General features: G+C 45.4%; 1 protein-coding gene across 2 annotated transcripts in view; it reads left to right on the plus strand.

The window, feature by feature from the left end:
- The window catches only part of LOC139386813 (arf-GAP with GTPase, ANK repeat and PH domain-containing protein 3-like), a 274,884-nt gene that overhangs the window by 133,180 nt on the left and 122,849 nt on the right, over positions 1–18,855 (plus strand). For both annotated transcript variants that reach the window (XM_071132626.1, XM_071132625.1), the window contains exons 2-3: positions 14,061–14,119; positions 16,017–16,104. In XM_071132626.1, the coding sequence (XP_070988727.1) occupies positions 14,061–14,119; positions 16,017–16,104 (147 nt within the window). The remainder of the gene's footprint in view (positions 1–14,060; positions 14,120–16,016; positions 16,105–18,855) is intronic.

Consider the following 18,855-nt stretch of genomic DNA (forward strand, 5'->3'; position numbering starts at 1 on the left):
CACACACACACACACACACACACACACACACACACACACACACACACACAGAGCAGCATAAACGTGGGGTTTTCTGCATTTTCTTTCTCTCTGTTTTCTGAACTCAATATGGGGGTTACTAATTGTGCCTCACTGCCCTTGGATTGAATAGTAATTTTTATTAGAGTGGACATGAGTAATGAGTCGAAAAACATGAAACAATCCACCGATGCAGTTTTCCATCTCACACAAACAAAGGCCCTAGTGTCCTCTGGAGGGTGCATCACTGAAGTTGGGGCTCATTCTGTTCCATTTCTATAGGCATTGTGGTTACTGATGGGTTGCTAATTTTTAATGGATGATGTAAAGCAGAACTAAATTAATTATATTCGCTGTTTCAGAAAGAAATAAGGACAAGTGGCACTTGTTACATCAATCTGGATAGCCACAGCATATAGTCCTACAGTAGCATGTAACACGTGTGTAGCACAAACAATGTGTCACATGGTTTAATGAAAGATGGCTATCACTTCAGTAAGGTAAAGCTTTGAGTGAATAACCTACATTTCTTCTAATTCACCTCCTTTCTTCTGCCCTGTGTGGAACATAGGGCAGAAGGGGGTCCAATCCGGCCTGCGGGTGTTTTGTTTGTGTATGTGTACTCGAAAGTATTCATACCCCTTGACTTATTCCACATTTTGTTATGTTACAGCCTGAATTCAAAATGGAGTGGAACGGATATGAAACGCTAGCTTAGTTAGCGGTGGTGCCTTTATAGGGGCCTTTATAAAAAAATATTATATATTTTTTTTCATTTTGAAGGCAAGGAAATACAGCACATTTTCAGTGATGCCCCTCCAGACCTCGATGAAGACCGAATGCGGCCCCCGGCGCCAAATGAGTTTGACACGCCTGCTCTAAGTGGTCAACAACACTATAGAGCCCCATTTGTGTAATGACCTCTAATTCAACTGGATGGCCTATCTATTTCTAGGGTCTTCCTTTGTGTGTTTGGCCCTCTCTCTTTAAGAGATGCAAGAATTGAGACAACAGTGGAAACTACTGTTTACGGTGCTCAAGAGTTGCATAAAATATCTCCAATCAGTATTTTTATTTTGAGAGGATCTACTTTGTCATTTCGTTGTCCTCTTGTCTCTATCATTTAATATGTTTTACAGAAACATTAGCTACATTTGTATGCTAACAATAAAACCTTGACAAAATGAGTGGCAACCTCGTTTAAGCTCCTATCTACCACTTCTGAAATAAAACTCCCTCACTCAAGCAGAGTTTCAGAGCCGCAGCATCTGAAGAGCGTCTTTGGTGCTCATGTTCTAACATGTTCAAGGAGATGTGTCAAACTGGTAGTGAGAGGGCTTAGCAACACAAAGCCTGAATCCACCTCTGGTGATGCACTCAACACGCCTCAGCCTGGAATAAAGTGAGATCGCCATAGCAACGAAGCCTATTATTGTATACAGTGTTTTAAGTCAACCTTATTGCTTCTAAAACAAAACATTTAAAGGTAGAATCTAGTGTTCAAACGGACAACTGTTTATTTTCTTAATTGGGAAAAGTGTCTCAAATGAAGTTCAATTGTGTTTGGAATGGCTTTGATTAGCATTGGAACAAAGTTTGAATGAATGTTCTTCAACAATTGATCTCATGTTGTGCAAATGTTGCAATTTTCACTGAAACCCTTACACTTAACTTACAGACAATAAATATGGATTGGACAACCGCTTTCAATTTGTGTAAAATATTGTTTATGGCAAGAGTGCTCTTGAATACAGGCATTTGCTCTCAATATTTTTTTCTGGATGATTGATTTTCTGTAATATGATTGCCTTGGGCATGATGAGAACATTGTTGCTGCAACAGACACATGCACCTACAGTAAAGGATGCTGCCTTGTTTGGTGTTGTAGCTTTTCATTGTTCTGGTGTAGACCGACATAGGGGGATCCCACCTGGTTGTGCACCTTGTTGCCTGCAGACAGGGTGTCTACACCCCCTCTGTTGGAGATGGTATCTCCATGGGGGTTGCTAGCTCAGAATGGGGCTGAGAATCAAAACAAAAATAGGGTATTTTGTCAAACGGTTGTTGTGACAGATGCTAACACTCTTTACGGTGTCCTTTGAGAGAAGTTATCTGTGTGTTGGGTTTGGTTATGGCAGACATAAACAATTCTACTGACTTTCACCCAGACTGTAATTGTTCTATTGAATGGTTTTAAAATGGTGATTATTCACTCAAATGTTCCTTCCCTATCTGATGTCATTAATAGAGGAAACATGTTGTGTCACGTCTGGTAATTTCTCACTGTTAAATTGAATTAGCAGCCGCAGCATCAGTTTGCCTCAAGGTGAGAGGATCAAAAAAGCTCCAACATACTGAATGAGGTCGTGTCAAATCAAATCAAATTTGTCACATGCTTCGTAAACCACAGTTTTAGACTAACAGTGAAATTAATAGCTTACTTACGGGCCCTTTTCAAAGAATGCCGTTCAAGATAAAGATGCATAAAATATCAAATAAATATGGAAATAATGACACGAGGAATGAATACAGTGAATAACATAACAATAACAAGTAAAAACGTTTATACCGTTTGTGTTAGGTTCTAAATGAACCTCGTAAAACTTCCGGAAAGTTTAAACCATGCTTATTTCACTTATTGGGTCATACAGCTGCGTAAGACAAAGCCATGGTTTCACCAGTGGTAGTATATATACCAGGGATGCACAATATACTGTATCGGTGAACATATCGGGAATGGGCCGATATTAGCTAAAAATGCCAACATCGGTTTCGGCCTGATGTCTAGTTTAACGTCATTGTTAAAAAACGATGTCAAAGCTACCGTGCCGTAAAATTTTGTCCTACACGTGCAACACAGCATTCCTAACCTAGGCCACACAGTGTCTGCTGTGTGGTTTGAGCAGTCAACAAGTCAAGTCAGCGAGACAACTCAAAGGTGAAATCCATTAAAGCCAAGATAATAGAACTCATTGCCCTTGATAGTCAAACGTTTTCTGTCATGGGTGATGTTGGCTTTCACCGGCTGGTCGAGCACCGGTACACACTACCAAGCGCGCTATTTGGTTACACAGTAATAGCGTCACTGCTATTAGCTTCACAACATGCATACTATGGAACGCTGTTTGCGTCTTTGCGTTTCAAAAAAGATAAAGTAACTGTCACACCCTGGTCAAAGTATTTTGTGTTTATCTTTATTTATTTGGTCAGGCCAGGGTGTGGCATGGGTTTGTGTATGTGGTGTGCATGTATGGGGATTGTAGCTAGTGGGGTGTTCTAGCTAAGTCTATGGCTGTCTGAAGTGGTTCTCAATCAGAGGCAGGTGTTTATCGTTGTCTCTGATTGGGAACCATATTTAGGCAGCCATATTCTTTGAGTTTGTCGTGGGTGATTGTCCTTTGTGTCCTTAGTGTTAGTTTGCACCAGTTTAGGCTGTTTCGGTTTTCATTACGTTTATTATTTTGTAGTGTTTGTATTTTGATTCGTGTTTTACGTTTGTTTAATAAACATGGATCGCAATCTACACGCCGCATTTTGGTCCGACTCTCCTTCGCATCAAGAAAACCGTTACAGAATCACCCACCACAAAGGGACCAAGCAGCGTGTCAACAGGCAAGAACAGCCCAAAGTGGAGTACAGTATGGACTATACTTCTTGGGAGGAGATAGACAGGTGGGCGGTCGACCCAGGGAGAGTGCCGGAGCCCGCCTGGGATTCGATGGAGCAGTGCGCGGAAGGATATAGGAGAATGGAGTTTGCGAAGCAAGCAAGGCGGCTCGGACGGAGGCCCCAGAGTCAGCCCCAAAAATTTCTTGGGGGGGGGCTCAGGGAGAGTGTGGCAGAGTCAGGAGCCAGACCTGAGCCAACTCTCCCTGTTTATCGTGAGGAGCCAAGGAGGAGACCAGAACCAGAGCCGGTGTTGGAGGTGAGCGAAACAGAGACTGTGAAGGAGTTAATGGGGAAATTGGAGGAGAGAGAAATGAGGGAGTTGCTGTGTTGGTGTTTTAAACATGGAATTCGCCCGACGGAGCGTGTCGGGGATTTGATGGCACCCGGGTCAGCGCTCCATACTCGTCCTGAGGTGCGTGTTAGTCGGCTGGTGAAGATGGTGCCAGTCTCACGTACCAGGCCTCCTGTGCACCTCCCTAGCCTTGCACGTCCTGTGCCAGCACCGCTCTCAAGATCTCCAGTACGCCTTCACGGTCTAACCCATCCTGTGCCACCTCCACACCCCAGCCCTCCGGTAGCAGCTCCCCGCACCAGGCTTCCTGTGCGTGTCCTCGGCCCAGTACCACCAGTGCCAGCACCACGCATCAGGCCTACAGTGTGCCTCGCCTGTCCAGCGCTGTCGGAGCCCTCCTCCTCTCCAGCGCTGTCGGAGTCTCCCGCCTGTTTAGCGCTGTTAGAGCCTTCCTTCTCTACAGCGCTGCCGGAGTCTCCCGCCTGTTCAGAACTGCCAGTTAGCATAGAGCTGCCAGTTAGCATAGAGATGCCAGTTAGCATAGAGCTGCCAGTTAGCAAGGAGCTGCCAGTCTGCAAGGAGCTGCCAGTCTGCAAGGAGCTGCCAGTCTGCATGGAGCTGCCAGTCTGCAAGGAGCTGCCTGTCTGCAAGGAGCCGCCAGAGCTGCCTGTCTGCAGGATGCCGCCAAAGCTGCCAGTCTGCAAGGAGCCGCCAGAGCTGCCAGTCTGCAAGGAGCCGCCAGAGCTGCCAGTTAGCATGGAGCAGCCAGGGCCGCCAGTCAGTGTGGAGCAGCCAGGGCCGCCAGTCAGCGTGGAGCAGCCAGGGCCGCCAGTCAGCATGGAGCAGCCAGGGCCGCCAGTCAGCATGGAGCAGCCAGGGCCGCCAGTCAGCATGGAGCAGCCAGTCAGCATGGAGCAGCCAGTCAGCATGGAGCAGCCAGAGCAGCCAGTCAGCATGGAGCAGCCAGTCAGCATGGAGCAGCCAGTCAGCATGGAGCAGCCAGAGCTGCCAGTCATCATGGAGCAGCCAGTCAGCATGGAGCAGCCAGAGCTGCCAGTCGACCAGACTCTTCCAGATCTGCCAGTCGACCAGACTCTTCCAGATCTGCCAGTCGACCAGACTCTTCCAGATCTGCCAGTCGACCAGACTCTTCCAGATCTGCCAGTCGACCAGACTCTTCCAGATCTGCCAGTCGACCAGAATCTTCCAGATCTGCCAGTCGACCAGACTCTTCCAGATCTGCCAGTCGACCAGACTCTTCCAGATCTGCCAGTCGACCAGACTCTTCCAGATCTGCCAGTCGACCAGACTCTTCCAGATCTGCCAGTCGACCAGACTCTTCCAGATCTGCGAGGCGACCAGACTCTTCCAGATCTGCCAGTCGACCAGGATCTGCCAGTCAGCCAGGATCTGCCAGTCAGCCAGGATCTGCCGAAACCACCAGCCAGCCAGGATCTGGTAGATTCATCAACCTGCCTGAGCTTCCTCTCACTCCTGAGCTTCCTCTCACTCCTGAGCTTCCCCTCAGTCCCGAGCTGCCTCAGTCCCGAGCTGCCCCTCAGTCCCGATCTGCTCCTCAGTCCAGTGGAGTTCTGGGTGAGGACTACTAGGCCATGGTCGGCGGCGAGGGTGGACTATCCAGGGACGCTAGGAGAAGGGACTAAGACATTGATTGAGTGGGGTCCACGTCCCGCGCCGGAGCCGCCACCATGGACAGACGCCCACCCGGACCCTCCCTATTGTTTTGAGGTGCGTTCGGGAGTCCGCACCTTAGGGGGGGGGTTCTGTCACACCCTGGTCAAAGTATTTTGTGTTTATCTTTATTTATTTGGTCAGGCCAGGGTGTGGCATGGGTTTGTGTATGTGGTGTGCATGTATGGGGATTGTAGCTAGTGGGGTGTTCTAGCTAAGTCTATGGCTGTCTGAAGTGGTTCTCAATCAGAGGCAGGTGTTTATCGTTGTCTCTGATTGGGAACCATATTTAGGCAGCCATATTCTTTGAGTTTGTCGTGGGTGATTGTCCTTTGTGTCCTTAGTGTTAGTTTGCACCAGTTTAGGCTGTTTCGGTTTTCATTACGTTTATTATTTTGTAGTGTTTGTATTTTGATTCGTGTTTTACGTTTGTTTAATAAACATGGATCGCAATCTACACGCCGCATTTTGGTCCGACTCTCCTTCGCATCAAGAAAACCGTTACAGTAACATTGTAAAAGCTGTACTAAATAGTCTGAAAATGAGAACACCGGCCACAAACGATGTGTTTACACGCGTTGGTAGTAAAGCATCATTTGTTTGACCGCAACTTCTTGGGTAGCTAGCTTTAGCTTGGTACCTAGCTCGGTTAAGAACAAATTCTTATTTACAATGACGGCCCGGATGACGCTGGGCCAATTGTGCACCGCCCTATGGGACTCCCAATCACGGCCTGATGTGATACAGCCTGGATTCGAATCAGAGACTGTAGTGATGCCTCTTGCACTGAGATGCAGTGCCTTAGACTGCTGCAGTACCTTAGATCGCTGTGTGTTAACTATTTAACTGTACTAGAATGCTTAAAAGGCTGCTAAAATGTTAAATATCGGTTATCGGTATCGTTTCTTTTGGCAAGGAAATTATAGGATATCGGTAACGGCCAAAAATGTCATATCGGTGCATCACTAATATATACCCCAATTTGGGTGACATCCAACTTCTCTCTAAACATTACATCTTTATCGCTAGGCAGGAAATTAAGTGATGTGGGCCATAAACTGTTCCTTCTCCCTTAATGTGACCTGACCTGAACTCGATCCCCTTCCTCACTAAACCACATCTCTCCACCCTTGTCTGTGCCTGCCACATGTGATTGCTAGGGCTGGGCGATATGGCCAAAATATCATATCATATGGTATTTTTCAAAATTTGGATGGTATTTAACGGTATTTTATATTTTTCATTAATAAAAGTTCTAAATTTGCTTTATGAGTAGTGCGTGACCCTAGGGTGGCAAAACATATATTCTAAATTATTTCAATTGGTCTATTGTTTTATACTGTTCAATTCAACTTCAACCTAAAATAATTTCCTGCATTTCCATAAAGTTCTGCATTTCCTGCACTCATTTGAGTTTCTTTCCACACTGCCACGATATGGGCAAAAATACTAGGCCTTATTTTTTACCAAATGTTGCAATTGCGATTTAGATCAAAACACTTGGGTGAACTTTTTGGACTCATGGAAATAAAATGTTTATTATAATTCTATAGTTAGAATATAAATAATAATGGGCACTTTGAATACAGTGCTTGACATGACAACAAATGAAAATGCCATGGATGAGTTATTGTGACAGGGGTAGGAACCGATGTTCCGTGTTTCCTAGGGGACCCTATAATCTTTTTCTACATTAAATCTTTATTCATATAGCCAACATATTCATGCTTTGCCTATACCTCTTTGATTTACAAGATACTGTTGCACAAACAACATGCTGATTTAGACCTCCACCAGCACTGGTACCAGGCTGTATTAGCTGGCTACGTTTGCGATTAGCATTTGTGGCTATCACGATTTAGCCTAACTTGCCAAGAAAATACAAACTAACGTTAGCTGTTTGCAGATGTAAGAAACACAAACTAATATTGTAATTATAGAACGCTTGTGGATTTATATTAAGATTCAATTGGAAACAACATTTTTGCATGTGCTGCTTTGACCATGCAGACTGAACGAAAGTATCTCGTGGTCAAGCAACAACACATGCCCTCCTTGAGTGACAGTGGGTGGGACTAGCTCTGTGTGGAAAGCAGCGTGGAGATGCAGAGAGGGATGACTCAAGTAGCGGAGTAAACTATGAAAATGGACGATACACACAGCGTATCACATTTAACAAACCAAACATTCAAATACCGATATAGAAGGTAGAGTAAAAAAAACAAACCGGTCCGTGCATCAATACCGGTATATAGTAAAATACGGTATACCACCTAGCCCTAGTGATTGCCCTTCCTTTACTCAATACATTCCCCCTACAGATTACCATTAATTTATGGTGTACAAACTAGACAATGGCATTCAATAGGATACCTGATAATGAACAATATTTCAAGTTGAGAACTCATCACCAGGGTCATTCAAATACCAGCGATATGAATTACAATACAGTGAGTCTTCTTGGGTATGACGCTAAATGCTTGGCACACCTGTATTTGGGGAGTTTCTCCCCTTCTCTGCTGATCCTCTCAAGATCAGTCAGGTTAGATGGGGAGCTTAGCTGCACAGCTATTTTCAGGTCTCTACAGAGATCATGTTTAAGTCCGGGCTCTGGCTGTGCCACTCAAGGACATTCAGAGACTCGTCCCGAAGCCACTCCTGCATTGTCTTGGCTGTGTGCTTAGTGTCATTGCCCTGCTGGAAGATGAAACTTTGCCCCATTCTGCGGTCCTGAGCGCTCTGGAGCAGGTTTTCATCAAGGATCTCTCTGTACTTTGCTCCAATCATCTTTCCCTCGATCCTGACTAGTCTCCCAGTCCCTGCTACTGAAAAACATCCCCACAGCATGATGCTGCCACCACCATATTTCACCATAGGGATGGTGCCAGGTTTCCTCCAGACTTGACGCTTGGCATTCAGGCCAAAGAGTTCAATCTTGGTTTCATCAGACCAGAGAATCTTGTTTCTCATGGTCTGAGTTCTCTAGGTGCCTTTTGGCAAACACCAAGTGGGGCTGCCAACTGTGGGACCTTATATAGGCAGGTGTGTAATTTCCAATCAATTGAATTTACCACAGGTTGACTCCAAGTTGCAGAAACATCTCAAGGATGATCAATGTAAACAGGATGCACCTGATCTCAATGTTGAGTCTCATATCAAAGGTTCTGATTACTTATGTAAATAAGGTATTTGATTTTATTTAGTAAAAAAAAAATTCTACCTGTTTTTGCTTTGTCATTGTGGGTATTGTGTGTAGATTGATGAGGAAAAATAACAATTTAATCAATTTTAGAATAAGGCTGTAAGGTAACAAAACGTGGAAAAAGTCAAAGGGTCTGAATACTTTCCGAATGCACTGTAAGTGGCTAGATGTCAAGTTCAAACTTCTAGATTACAGCAGAGACTTTAAATCCCCTCCGGGGATTAAGATCCCTGTTTCCTAAATTGTTTTGTGCGTAAAAAAAAGTGTGTGTACTGTATATGTGAGTGTGTGGATAGAGTCCAGTGTGTGTGCATAGTCAGTGCAAGAGTTATTTAAAAAGAGGGTCAATACAGGTAGTCTGGGTAGCCATTTGATTAGCTATTTAGCAGCCTTGTTTAGCAGTTTTATGGCTTAAGGATTTAAACTGTTCAGGGTCTTGTTGGTTCCAGACTTTGTGCACTGGTACCGCTTGCCTTCCTCTGATATCACCTGGTATAGAGGTCCTGGAAGTACTGGGCCTTACTCACCACCCTCTGTAGCGCTTTGCGGTCGGGTGTCTTGCAGTTGCCTTACCAAGCGGTGATGCAGCCAGTCAAGATGTTCTCAATGGTGCAGCTGTATAACTTTTTGAGGATCTGAGGGCCCATGCCAAACCTTTTCAGCCTCTTGAGGGGGAGGAGGCACTGTGTGGGTGTGTGTGGACCATGTTAAATTCCTTAGTGATGTGGACACAGAAGAACTTGAATCTCTCAATGAGCTCCAGTATAACCCCATCTCCTGTAGTCCACGATCAGCTCCTTTGTCTTGCTAACCTTGAGGGAGAGGTTGTTGTCCTGGCACCACACTGCCAGGTATCTGACCTCCCTATAGGCTGCCTCATCATCATCGGTGATCAGTCCTACCACCATTGTGTCGTCATTCCCTGTCTTAGGTCAGTTAGGATCACTTTTATTTCTTTCATCACATTCCCAGTGGGTCAGAAGTTTACATATACTCAATTAGTATTTGGTAGCATTGCCTTTAAATTGTTTAACTTGGGTCAAACGTTTCGGGTAGCCTTCCACAAGCTTCCCACAATAAGTTGGGTGAATTCTGGTTTGTAGGCCTCCTTGCTCGCACACGCTTTTTCAGTTCTGTCCACAGATTTTCTATAGGATTGAGGTCAGGGCTTTGTGATGGCCACGCCAATACCTTGAATTTGTTGTCCATAAGCCATTTTGCCACAACTTTGGAAGTATGCTTGGGGTCATTGTCCATTTGGAAGACCCATTTGCGACCAATCTTTAACTGATGTCTTGAGATGTTGCTTCAATATGTCCATATCATTTCCCTCCCTCATGATGCCATCTATTTTGTGAAGTGCCCCAGACCCTCCTGCAGGAAAGCACCCCCACAACATGATGCTGCCACCCCCGTGCTTCACGGTTTGGATGGTGTTCTTCGGCTTGCAAGCCTCCCCCTTTTTCCTCCAAACATAACGATGGTCATTATGGCCAAACAATTCTATTTTTGTTTCATCAGACCAGAGGACATTTCTCCAGAAAGTACGATCTTTGTCCCCAAGTGCAGTTGCAAACCGTAGTCTGGCTTTTTTATGGTGGTTTTGAAGCAGTGGCTGCTGCCTTGCTGAGCGGCCTTTCAGGTTATGTCGAAATAGGACTCGTTTTACTGTGGCTATCGATACTTTTGTACCTGTTTCCTCCAGCATCTTCATAATGTCCTTTGCTGTTGTTCTGGGATTGATTTGGACTTTTCACACCAAAGTACGTTCATCTCTAGGAGAAAGAACGCATCTCCTTCCTGAGCGGTATGGCAGCTGCGTGGTCCCATGGTGTTTATACTTGCGGAGTATTGTTTGTACAGATGAACGTGATACCGTCAGGCGTTTGGAAATTGCTCCCAAGGATGAACCAGACTTGTGGAGGTCTCCAAAGTAGATGTCCTAACAGACTTGCCAAAACTATAGTTTTTTAACAAGAAATTTGTGGAGAGGTTGAAAAATATGTTTTAATGACTCCAAACTAAGTACACTGCTAAACATTTTTTAATCCAAGTCAATCACACTTCTGTGAAATCAAACTGTCCACTTAGGAAGCAACACTGATTGACAATACATTTCAAATGCTGTTGTGCAAATGGAATAGACAACAGGTGGAAATTATAGGCCATTAGCAAGACACCCCCAATAAAGGAGTGGTTCTGCAGGTGATAACCACAGACCTCTTCTCAGTTCCTATGCTTCCTGGCTGATGTTTTGGTCACTTTTGAATGCTGGTGGTGCTTTCACTCTAGTGGCAGCATGAGACGGAGTCTACAACCCACACAAGTGGCTCAGGTAGTGCAGCTCATCCAGGATGGCACATCAATGCGAGCTGTGGCAAGAAGGTTTGCTGTGTCTGTCAGCGTAGTGTCCAGAGCATGGAGGCGCTACCAGGAGACAGGCCAGTACATCAGGAGACGTGGAGGATGTCGTAGGAGGGCAACAACCCAGCAGCAGGAGCGCTATCTCCGCCTTTGTGCAAGGAGGAGCAGGAGGAGCACTGCCAGAGCCCTGCAAAATTACCTCCAGCAGGCCACAAATGTGCATGTGTCTGCTCAAACGGTCAGAAACAGACTCCATGAGGGTGGTATGAGGGCCCGACGTCCACAGGTGGGGGTTGTGCTTACAGCCCAACACCGTACAGGACGTTTGGCATTTGCCAGAGAACACCAAGATTGGCAAATTCGCCACTGGTGCCCTGTGCTCTTCACAGATGAAAGCAGGTTCACACTGAGCACATGTGACAGACGTGACAGTCTGGAGACGCCGTGGAGAACGTTCTGCTGCCAGCAACATCCTCCAGCATGACCGGTTTGGCGGTGGGTCAGTCATGGTGTGGGGTGGCATTTCTTTGGGGGGGCCGCACAGCCCTCCATGTGCTCGCCAGAGGTAGCCTGACTGCCATTAGGTACCGAGATGAGATCCTCAGACCCCTTGTGAGACCATATGCTGGTGCGGTTGGCCCTGGGTTCCTCCTAATGCAAGACAATGCTAGACCTCATGTGGCTGAAGTGTGTCAGCAGTTCCTGCAAGAGGAAGGCATTGATGCGATGGACTGGCCCGCCCGTTCCCCAGACCTGAATCCAATTGAGCACATCTGGAACATCATGTCTCGCTCCATCCACCAACGCCACGTTGCACCACAGACTGTCCAGGAGTTGGCGGATGCTTTAGTCCAGGTCTGGGAGGAGATCCCTCAGGAGACCATCCGCCACCTCATCAGGAGCATGCCCAGGCATTGTAGGGAGGTCATACAGGCACGTGGAGGCCACACACACTACTGAGCCTCATTTTGACTTGTTTTAAGGACATTACATCAAAGTTGGATCAGCCTGTAGTGTGGTTTTCCACTTTCATTTTGAGTGTGACTCCAAATCCAGACCTCCATGGGTTGATAAAGTTGATTTCCATTGATCATTTTTGTGTGATTTTGTTGTCAGCACATTCAACTGTGTAAAGAAAAAAGTATTTAATAAGAATATTCATTCATTCAGATCTAGGATGTGTTATTTTAGTGTTCCCTTTATTTTTTTGAGCAGTGTATATGTAAACTTCCGACTTCAACTGTACATAGGGCAGAAATCTCTTAGGTGCAGAGATTGTAGCCGGCTAGTAACAGTGACTAAGTTCAGGGCAGGGTACTGGGCGGAGGCCAGCTAGTGGTGACTATTTAACTTTCTGATGGCCTGGAGACGGAAGCTGTTTTTCAGTCTCTCAGTCCCAGGTTTGATGTACCTGTACTGTCCCCTCCTTCTAAATGGTAGATGGGTGAACAGGTCATGGCTCGGTTGGCGGAGGTCCTTCCTGTAACACGAGGGGATCTTCTTGGCCTTCCTGTAACACCGGGTGCTGTACAGTAGAGGTCCTGGAGGGCAGGCAGTGTGCCCCTGGTGATATGTAGGGCTGACTACACCAACCTCTGGATATCCCTGCGGTTGCAGACAGTGCTGCGATACAGCCGGACAGGATGCTCTCAATGGTGCATAGGGACCAAGGCAACATTTCTTCAGCCTCCTGAGGTTTAATTGGACTGTTGCTCTGAATCCTCGTTGTGTGTTCCATCTGGCTCCGCGGCCTTGTGAATGTTAACCTCTAGAAAGGTCTTACTCACATCGGTTACGGAAAGCAAGATCACACAGTCATCCGAAACAGCTGGTGCTCTCATGCATGGTTCAGTTTTGCTTTCCTCGAGGCGAGGCATTTATTTTGTCTGCTAGGCTCGCATCACTGGGCAGCTCGTGGCTGGGTTTCCCTTTGTAGTCTGTGATAGTTTGCAAGCCCTGCTAGAGTGTCAGTGCCGGTGTAGTAGGATTCTTAGTCCTGTTTTGATGCATTGACGGATCTTAGTCCTGTATTGATGCTTTGCCTATTTGATGGACCGTCAGAGGTCATAGCTGGATTTCTTATCAGTGTCTGAATTAGGGTCCTCCAGCATCAATTAGGGTCCTGCAGCAGCAGCTCTAGCCTTTAGCTCAGTGTGGATGTTGCCTGTAATCCATGGCTTCTGGTTGTGGTATGTATAGGCAAAGCATCAATACAGGACTAAGATCCGTCAATGCATCAAAACAGGACTAAGAATCCTACTACACCGGCACTGACACTCTAGCAGGGCTTGCAAACTATACGGTCATTGTGAGGACAACTTTGTTGATGCACTTATTAATAAAGCTGGTGACTGATGTGGTAAACTCCTCAATGTTATCAGATGAATCCTGGAACATATTCCAATCTGTGCTAATGAAAAAGTCCTGTAGCTTAGCATTCGCTTCATCAGACCGCTTCTGTGTTGAGCGTGTCACTGGTACTTCCTGTTTGAGTTTTTGCTCATAAGAAGGATGCAGGAGGATAGAGTTATGGTCTGATTTGCCAAAGGGAGGGCAAGGGAGGGCTTGTATGAATTTCTGTGTGTGGTATAATGGGGATCTAGAGTTTTGTCATCTGTAGTTGCATAGTTGACATAATGGTAAAAATGAGGTAGATGTGCATGCGTGTGAATGTTTGCATTGTCAGAGATGACTTGAAACCATGATTTCACGTCCTCCCTTTAAGCTATGAAACAGACCGTGGCAAGGAATCAACGTACTGCTTTAACCTTTCCCGACCTCAGCTTAATGGCGTTTATTCTCTTGTTCTTTTTTCTCTTCCAGACTCTTTCGTCAATAGCCAGGAGTGGACATTGAGTCGATCAGTGCCAGAGCTCAAAGTGGTGAGTAGTATGCATGAGTATTCATCATAACTTCAGGCCATATTATTCTTCTGGCATTGGCACTGCAAGAGGATTGATTTAAATGTCAATGCCAGGCCATGCTCTATGCATTTCAATAACATTTCTTCTCATTCTGCATGACAGAGAGAGTAGAGTACAGAAATTGGCTGGAATATTCCCTGGCACCAAGCGAGAGTGTGGGTGATTTTGAATGAGATAAGTTGGCATGGTGACACGTAGCGCGGAGTGGCTTGCAGCAGGACAGAGAGATGAGTGACAGTTTTGGGCTAGACGTGTGACAGGTCCTGGGTCTGATCCACCCGCTGGCACAACTGCTTGCACGCACGCGCGCACGCGCGCACGCACGCACGCACGCACACACACACACACACACACACACACACACACACACACGTCCTCACAGGAAGAAGGGAGTGCTTCACGTACATCATCAATAGGGATATTACCACAAAGACCCATTCCATTCCAACATTCTGCTGTTAAGTACTGAAGTATTCATAGTATTTTGGTCTTTTATGAAAAACATATTGGTGTAATCCTATGCGGAATCCAACAGAAAATGATGTTCTCTCAGAGGGACACTTTTATGGAGAACATGCTTTCTAACCAAGGATAATTTGATAGAGCTCATTGTCTTTTATGTAGTGTTAGGTGTTAATTGGAAAACTCCAGACATTTCAGGGGTTTAGTGAACTGACGCTGGATTCAGCAGGCAAGAGTCGAGGACTGTCAGGGACGCATAGCTTCCATTTCTTCCACAGTTCTATATGACAGTATTGGACAGAAGTAGTTCATTCATATATTATTTTTTCCCAAAAGCACGGGCAGATGTTATCATTCCAACAATTGACAATTGCACTCATGAGGAGATGAGCTGATACTGTATAGTACTGTCTTCTCATTTAACCCTGCCGGACCTTGATAATGAACCATAGACTGATCCTTAAAAAAGGCTGTAGTGGGATTTGCACACACTGTGCCCGCTCTGCTTTCATCTGCCTGAACTATGCTTATACAGCAGCCCTAATGATGGGCCTACAACCCAGCAGCTTACAAAGCTTTACATTTCTAACATAAACTCTGTTCCTTTTGTAGTTAGCTTCTGTTCTGAGTACCTCCTAGCTTGTTATTCTTCTGTGGTGGATAGACTACTACTCTTTGTCCTCTCCAAAGCCAACTTCCTCCTTATGTAGATCGTAAGTGTAATGATGGAGAGGAGAGGTAGCATCATCTAGGCTCTTAAAGATCCTGTACACACACACACACACACACATCTCTCTCACAGTCCCCTTATAATTAAAACCATACCTGACTTTACCACCCACTAATGATCTAAAGAAGAGGGTGGTGAAGGTGGATTGTGGGGTTGAGTAGGGGAGGAGGGCGTGTTCTCTCCCAGACACACTGGCATTATCAACAGCCACCCCAGCCTGGGAGCAGCCCAGCCCCAGCTCACCCACTGTCAGGCTCCCCCTGGGGGCGGTCAGCAGTCAGGGCTGGGGCCTGGGCCTGGACGTTCTGAACGTCCTGAACTGTTCCCTTGCCGGTGACCACCTTTCTTTTATCCCACAAGCATCATCTGTCCATAAGAAAGTCCATAGACTGTGGGCTCTAGCGTTAGTTGGCGTTAGTTGTGGTGTAGCATTTCGCTACACTCGCATTAACATCTGCTAACCATGTGTATGTAACCATGTAATGTGATTTGATTTGATTTGATTTGTCTCTGCAACTTCTTACAGAACTATTGTTTTGCCACCTTGCCTTTACAAGAAGCAAGTCCATTGGCTGTGGGCTATGACATTGGTTGGCTGTGTAAACATCTCAACAACATATATATGATGTCCTTGACTAGACTGTTGTCTTGTTGTTTCTGCAGGGTATTGTGGGTAATCTGTCGAGTGGGAAGTCTGCCTTGGTCCACCGGTACCTGACAGGCACATATGTGCAGGAGGAATCTCCTGAAGGTAAGAGACAGAGCTTGCTGCTGTTTAGGAAAAACACCTGAGGGAGGAGAGAGGTGTCACACGCTGTAAAGAGCTAAAAGGTTGTGGACTCTAGGAGGGTCTTGTCAGTCAACACATGAACACATCACTTCTAACTGTGATGGTATCTTGCTAATCTACTCCATCTACTGACCCTGCTGCATCATACATGTACATGTCATTTGAGATATTTATAATAATGTAAAAAGGATTTCTAATTATTTCTGAACATTTATATACATTTACAGTGCATTCAGAAAGTATTCAGACCCCTTGACTTTTTCCACATTTTGTTACGTTACAACCTTATTCTATAATTGATTAAATTGTTTTTCTTCCCCTCATCAATCTATACACAATACCCCATAATGACAAAGCAAAATCTGTTTTTTACGAAATTTTACAAATGTCTTCCTAATAAAAAAACGTAAATAATATATTTACATAAGTATTCAGACCCTTTACTCAGTACTTTGTTGAAGCACCGTTGGCAGTGTTTACAGCCTCGAGTCTTCTTGGATATGACGCTACAAGCTTGGCACACCTGTATTTGGGGAGTTTCTCCCATTCTTCTCTGCAGATCCTCTCAAGATCTGCCAGGATGGATGGGAAGTGTTGCTGCACAACTATTTTCTGGTCTTTCCAGAGATGTTTGATCTGGTCCAGGATCTACCTGGAACACTCAAGGACATTCAGAGACTTGTCCCGAAGCCACTCCTGCATTGTCTTGGCGGTGTGCTTATGGTCGTTGTCCAAATGGAAGGTGAACCTTCGGCCCTGTCTGATGTCCTGATCTCTCTGGAGCAGGTTTTCATCAAGGATCTCACTGTACTTTGTTCCGTTCATCTTTCCCTCGATCTTGACTGGTCTCCCAGTCCCTGCAGCTGAAAAACATCCCCACAGCATGATGCTGCCACCACCATACTTTACCGTAGAGATGGTGCCAGGTTTCCTCCAGACTTGACATTTGGCATTCAGGCCAAAGAGAATCTTGTTTCTCATGGTCTGAGTTCTCTAGGTGCCTTTTGGCAAACTCCAAGTGGGCTGCCATGTGCCTTTTACTGAGGAGTGGCTTCCGTCTGGTCACTCTACCATAAAGACCTGTTTGGTGGAGTGCTGCAGAGATGGTTGTTCTTCTGGAAGGTTCTCCCATCTCCACAAAATTACTCTGGAGCTCTGTCAGAGTGACCATCGAGTTTTTGGTCACCTCCCTGATTGTGCAAGTTCTCCCACTTAAAAAGATGAGAGGCCTGTAATTTTCATCATAGGTACACTTCAACTATGACAGACAAAATGAGAAAAGAAAATCCAGAAAATCACATTGTAGGATTTTTAATGAATTTATTTGCAAATTATGGTGGAAAATAAGTATTTGGTCACCTACAAACAAGCAAGATTTCTGGCTCTCACAGACCTGTAACTTCTTCTTTAAGAGGCTCCTCTGTCCTCCACTCGTTACCTGTATTAATGGCACCTGTTTGAACTTGTTATCAGTATAAAAGACACCTGTTGACAGCTTGGTTTGAAGAAATCAACTGTGGGAGCAATTATTAGGAAATGGAAGACATACACAACCACTGATAAGCTCCCTCGATCTGGGGTTCCACGCAAGATCTCACCCCGTGGGGTCAAAATGATCACAAGAACGGCGAGCAAAACTCCCAGAATCACACGGGGGAACCTAGTGAATGACCTGCAGGGAGCTGGGACCAAAGTAACAAAGCCTACCATCAGTAACACACTACGCCGCCAGGGACTCAAATCCTGCAGTGCCAGACGTGTCCCCCTGCTTAAGCCAGTATATGTCCAGGCCCATCTGAAGTTTGCTAGAGAGCATTTGGATGATCCAGAAGAAGATTGGGAGAATGTCATATGGTCAGATGAAACCAACATAGAACTTTTTGGTAAAAACTCAACTCGTCGTGTTTGGAGGACAAAGAATGCTGAGTTGCATCCAAAGAACACCATACCTACTGTGAAGCATGGGGGTGGAAACATCATGCTTTGGGGCTGTTTTTCTGCAAAGAGACCAGGACGACTGATCCGTGTAAAGGAAAGAATGAATAGGGCCATGTATCGTGAGATTTTGAGTGAAAACCTCCTTCCATCAGCAAGGGCATTGAAGATGAAACGTGGCTGGGTCTTTCAGCATGACAATGATCCCAAACACACCGCCCGGGCAACGAAGGAGTGGCTTCGTAAGAAGCATTTCAAGGTCCTGGAGTGGCCTAGCCAGTCTCCAGATCTCAACCCCATGGAAAATCTTTGGAGGGAGTTGAAAGTCCGTGTTGCCCAGCAACAGCCCCAAAACATCACTGCTCTAGAGGAGATCTGCATGGAGGAATGGGCCAAAATACCAGCAACATTGTGTGAAAACCTTGTGAAGACTTACAGAAAACATTTGACCTCTGTCATTGCCAACAAAGGGTATATAACAAAGTGTTGAGAGAAACTTTTGTTATTGACCAAATACTTATTTTCCACCATAATTTTCAAATAAATTAAAAATCATTATCATTAAAAATCCTACAATGTGCTTTTCTGGATTTGTTTTCTCATTTTGTCTGTCATAGTTGAAGTGTACCTATGATGAAAATTACAGGCCTCTCTCATCTTTTTAAGTGGGAGAACTTTCACAATTGGTGGCTGACTAAATACTTTTTTGCCCCACTGTATGTAAATAAGGTATTTCTGCTTTTATTTTATACGTTTGCTAAAGTTTCTGAAAACCTG

The sequence above is a fragment of the Oncorhynchus clarkii genome, chromosome 28 (assembly GCF_045791955.1).
Source record: "Oncorhynchus clarkii lewisi isolate Uvic-CL-2024 chromosome 28, UVic_Ocla_1.0, whole genome shotgun sequence".
NCBI classification, from domain to species: Eukaryota; Metazoa; Chordata; class Actinopteri; order Salmoniformes; family Salmonidae; genus Oncorhynchus; species Oncorhynchus clarkii.